This window comes from Humulus lupulus, chromosome 5 (genome assembly GCF_963169125.1).
Source record: "Humulus lupulus chromosome 5, drHumLupu1.1, whole genome shotgun sequence".
Classification (NCBI taxonomy): domain Eukaryota; kingdom Viridiplantae; phylum Streptophyta; class Magnoliopsida; order Rosales; family Cannabaceae; genus Humulus; species Humulus lupulus.
Window position 1 is genome coordinate 11,983,497 of NC_084797.1, and position 4,885 is coordinate 11,988,381.

The 4,885-nt window shown below is 29.5% G+C and overlaps 1 protein-coding gene across 2 annotated transcripts; it reads left to right on the forward strand.

Moving 5' to 3' along the window:
• Nucleotides 1–568: 568 nt before the first annotated feature.
• LOC133834455 (uncharacterized) lies at nucleotides 569–3,955 on the forward strand. Of its 2 annotated transcripts, none has more exons than XM_062264072.1 (4): nucleotides 569–679; nucleotides 916–2,084; nucleotides 2,666–3,594; nucleotides 3,675–3,955. In XM_062264072.1, the coding sequence occupies exons 2-3, from the start codon at nucleotides 996–998 to the stop codon at nucleotides 3,590–3,592; spliced, it is 2,016 nt and encodes a 671-aa protein (XP_062120056.1). In that variant the 5' UTR covers nucleotides 569–679; nucleotides 916–995; the 3' UTR covers nucleotides 3,593–3,594; nucleotides 3,675–3,955. The 2 variants fall into 2 exon arrangements, with proteins under 2 accessions (XP_062120056.1, XP_062120057.1); XM_062264073.1 differs by lacking the exon at nucleotides 3,675–3,955 and having other exon boundaries at nucleotides 2,666–3,252; nucleotides 3,351–3,503.
• Nucleotides 3,956–4,885: the final 930 nt, after the last annotated feature.

Sequence of the window (4,885 nt, forward strand, 5' to 3'; positions counted from 1 at the left end):
TAAAAAACATAAACAATATTTTTGTTTAATTTTTCTTTTAATATGTTGATGTCATTTTTTTATATAAAATATAGTTTATTTTTTAAAATTAATATGACAATTATAAAAACATAATAAAAATAATTAATAATTTTTCTAAATAAAATAAGCAAACATGAAATGTAAGTTGTTTGAACCTAGTATATATATATATATATTTATAAATATATCTTTATTTATTTGTAATTGCTTACATATTTTTTAAGAGATTAAGAAATTACCCATAATTTATAAGATTTGGGGAAAAGATTCATTTTCAATTCTCTTTTAATGTATATATATATATATGTATTTATCACAATAAATAGAAAAGACTCGTTATTAATTAAATTCATATTATTATCTATAAATTGTTTAATTATAATTTTAGATTTTATATTCTTTCTTACAAAATAAGCAAAACAAAATTCCCTTTCATTTCTTTTCCATAAGATTACAAAGTTTCTAAATTGATATGTTTCCTTCTCAGTCACCCTTCGTACATATTAAAAGACACATATTATCCTCATAAAATTTACAAAAGCAAAACCTTCAATCTTTACATTTCAATTTCTTCCCACGTATATAACAAACTCTATGTAGAAATTTTTTTCAAAATTTTCCTTGAAGTTGGCCTCTGATCAAGTCTCTCTGCTGGCCTGTAAGTCTCTCTTTTATTTCGTTGTGTCTTTTATTTGAATTTTGTAGACAACTCTTAATAATTAGCTTCAGTTTCGATATATATGCATTATAGCCTTGAAGTTGTCTAATATTTTCTTTTTTCTTTTATGTCATTAATTTAGTTATATATGTCTAAATATAACCTTCTTCACCCCTTATGATATTCTTATTTGTACATTATGATCATAATAATTTTTTTTCTTATGCGAAAATCAGAATTACGAAGTCGATCAGAATTGGAACACGACACATCAGCTTCTGTTTTTATTTTTTGGGTGGAATATAAGCTGAAAGTAATGGAGATCCAAAACTTTATACATTCGCATCCTTTGCTCTTAATTAAGGATGACATAACCACGATTAACCAGTTGATTAAGTGTGGAATATGTGAACATCCTATAACTGCAGCTCCTTTATATGGTTGTGATTCATGCCAATATTTCTTGCACAAATCATGTGCTGAGCTGCCACGACAAATATATCACTCTTTTCATCTTGCCCACCCTCTCTTCTTGATTCCTATAAATCTCACGCAGTATTGCGACTCTTGTGAAAGAGTGATCCCTGATTCTCTTTTCTTTGAATGTTTCGACTGCAATGTTCTCTTAGATGTGGATTGCGCATCGATGGCCCCCATAACATTCACAAAATCTTATGGAAATAATAGTATTCAACATTCTAGTCATCAACATCCAATGCTTGCACTTGATAAGGTGGACAACATTAATAGAATCCATTGCTTTGGATGTCAATCAATAATAGGCTCTGAGGATCGTGCTTATGGTTGCACCAAATGTAAGTATTTCCTTCATGAATCATGTGCAGGGTCTCCCAAAGAAATTCAATATCCTTTTCATTGGGACCACGGTCTTCTTTCCCTTCACATTCAATTCTTCTGGTTTGAATGCACACTGTGTAAGCAAACTTTGAAAACGTGTTTCACTTACAAGTGTGGACGGTGTACTTTTCGGCTGTGTCTGAAATGCAGCGCAACCAAAATGAGAGCAAGTATTAAGTTTGAAAATCACGAGCATCTTCTTTGTTACAGGGATAACATGATACCCATGGACAATCATTGTACCATCAATGATTGTTATGGTAAGCAATCATTTATATCTCACTGCAAAGAATTTTCTTACACCTCTTCTTATGCAACTTTTTGCTTGGAATGCAACTTTAGACTCCACCTACTTTGTGGACCATTGCCATCCGTGATCGAACATGAGTCCCACATTCATCCTCTCGTTCTGGTTGGTTCAATAGTTGAGGATGGTTATGAAGAGTTTTATTGCGACATTTGTGAAACAGAACGAGATCCTCGAATACGGGTTTATTATTGTGAACCGTGCAAATTTATTGGACATATACATTGCCTCAAATCTAAGGTATGCCTATAATCAAAATTTTATTTTCATGCATTTACTTATTTGTTAAATAAAATAAAATAAACATTTTAATTTTATTTTCCTAATGTATATTAACAAACATAAGTGAAAAAAAATAAAAAGCTAGTCAATTTTTTTTTTAAAATATAGAATTTCAATCTGATATTGGAAATATGTAATTTATTTTATCGTCTCATCCTCAATTCAACATCAATTAAAACATTGTAACTTTATCATATCATTTACTGAAAAATAATTGAAATTTAATTTTATTCACTTGCATCATTTCGTGATCTAGACAGTAGTTTTGAAGATGCATTGCTAATGTCTCTACATGTGTACATATAAAATATTATAATTATCACAAAATCATGTGTTTATATTTGAATGCATTATAATTGAAATATCAATACACATTAGCATGATATTGATTTGATTATTGAATTAGTTTTTTTTAACAGTAACTTATTTTTTTTTCAAGAAAAAAATTATATATATATATACATAGATCAGTCATTTGTATGTACCTCCACTAATTTTATTTTGACATGTATGTTGTTATTTTGTCTTAAATATGTTAGATCATACAAATAATAACAGGAAACTTTAGAAATGTGGAGCTAAAGAGTATAGGAGATGATATTTGGAAATTGAAGCAAGGAAGAGAAGTGGATCATTCTTCAGCGATAATGAACGAAGAGCAAGAAGAAGCTCCTTTAACCTTGAAGGACATAATAAATGGACTGCAAGTGAAATATTTAAGTACTTTAAAGATATTTTATAAATGGAAAGACGAATCATTTGAGCTAAAGGAACAATTGGAAAATAAGCTTGGTGAAGAAGATATTAATTGGATTTTACAACTTTCTCACTTAACCATTGAGGATTTTCAAGAATTCTCTTCTGTTCTTCAAAATTTCTATATAACTACACAATTGGAACTGAAAGCTAGCAATTTAGGAGTGAAGATTGTAAGTGTCAAAAATTGTAAGATACCTTTTACTTTAGCACCTGTTTTGAACAAATTACTTGATGAGTATGGAGATGTTAGTGGTGATGAAGATGACTGGCGGTGGAAGTGCATTGTGTATACTGTTTTATGTCAAGTCATAAAGGAAATGTGCAGTATTACGGTGGGAGACATCACCAAAGATCATCTTCAAGAATGGTATTATCACTTGAGATTCGTGGATGACTATGATTTTCAAATTAATTTTGCATTTTCTCATCTAGAAAAACTCATACATGCTTTCTTCGGTCTTCAAGCGAAAAGACTTGAAGCAGAAATCCCTAAAAAACTAAAGGAAAAGGAATTAGAGCTAGAACAAGAGATAAAACAGGTAAAGTCAAAATTGAAGAAATGTGAGGAGTATAATGACAAGTCTTTTCCAAAGTCTGAGCTCTTGAAGGATTGTTTGAATGAGGCTTCTGCATTAAAGTTCAAGAAGGCATGTGAAGATTTGATGATTACAGATAATGACTCTGAACTTCAGTATTTGGAGTGGTGAAGGTAGAACGAGCTTGATATTTTTCCACACTTTATTATTTGTAAAGGTCCAAAACTAATCACATGTTTGATATTTTGTCTAGGTAATAGCAGGAAAAGAAAGCAAAGTAGTAGGAGGCTAAAACAAATGGCATTATTAACAACCACAGGCGTACAGAGTTGAGGAGTAAGCTCACTGGCGGGAATGGCACCAAGCTCAACGAATTGTTTTGTTCTTGAAAAAGGAGGAATGCATGTATTCGTGAAACTATGAAATACTACTATTTTACGTCAAAATTGTTGTATTGAATTGGTTTTAGTATGCAACAAATGATTCCATGTCGTTAATTAATGATAAGAAGTAACAATGACTTCAATTATTGTATATGATTCAGTTCAGTTTGTGTATTGTTTGATGTTAAGACCTTTAGTAGTAAATGAGGTTATGTGCCACTTTCTAATCCAATAGTTTATTTTCAAATCCAATAGTAATCTATTATCTTGCGATACATTGGTTGAGATCTAACATAAAATTGAAGTTTAGATATTTTCAAAAAATAAGATTTTAATACCTTATTAAACTGTGCAAGTGTATGATGGAAAGAAAAGAATGGGCAATACTCATGGTTGTGTTTTATCCTCAAGAGGGTTGCGATTGTCAACAATTTTATTCAAGATTTAGTTTCCCAATGCATATATATTCAACAAACTAAACATCATAATATCATTCTCATTACTATTTTTATTCAATTTCACTACCATTTCCATTACAATTAACATTCAAATCCACCAAACTAAGCACAACATTAGGTGACTTTGGTTGGAGGAATGAAAATTGAAGAATAAGAATGAGAATGAGAATGATAAAATGAATAGAAATAGAATATAATAAAAATTAATATGAATAGAAAAAATTGATAAAAAAAAGATTATTTATTAATTTTTTATAATCTTCCATTGGAATGATCTTTGCTCCCACTTTCAAAAAGAATAGTCATTCCACAAAAATAGTAGAAAAATCATTCAATTGGAGTAACATTTCAATACCCTAAAATACAACCAAACAATAAATGAAATGAAAACTTACTCATTTTCCATTCAATTCTATCATCTGCAACCAAACATTCCTTAATGTTTTTTCTTTTTCTTTGGAAAGTAATGATTTCTCCATTTTGTGTGTCAATGTGTGTATTTTTTTTAATTGTATTTTCTTGTTATTTCAATTTTTTTTCTTTGTAAGTAAATTTCATTCAATCAAATGTAAGTAAGGAATTTTGTTCCAGTTATCTTTTACATAGGCTTTTCTGTTCTGTTC

Bases quoted from the DNA above. Each gene is read 5' to 3' on its own strand.
- LOC133834455 (XM_062264072.1), top strand. From the start codon at position 996: ATGGAGATCCAAAACTTTATACATTCGCATCCTTTGCTCTTAATTAAG. The intron at 2,085-2,665 runs GTATGCCTATAA...TAAATATGTTAG, and splicing joins TACATTGCCTCAAATCTAAG to ATCATACAAATAATAACAGG.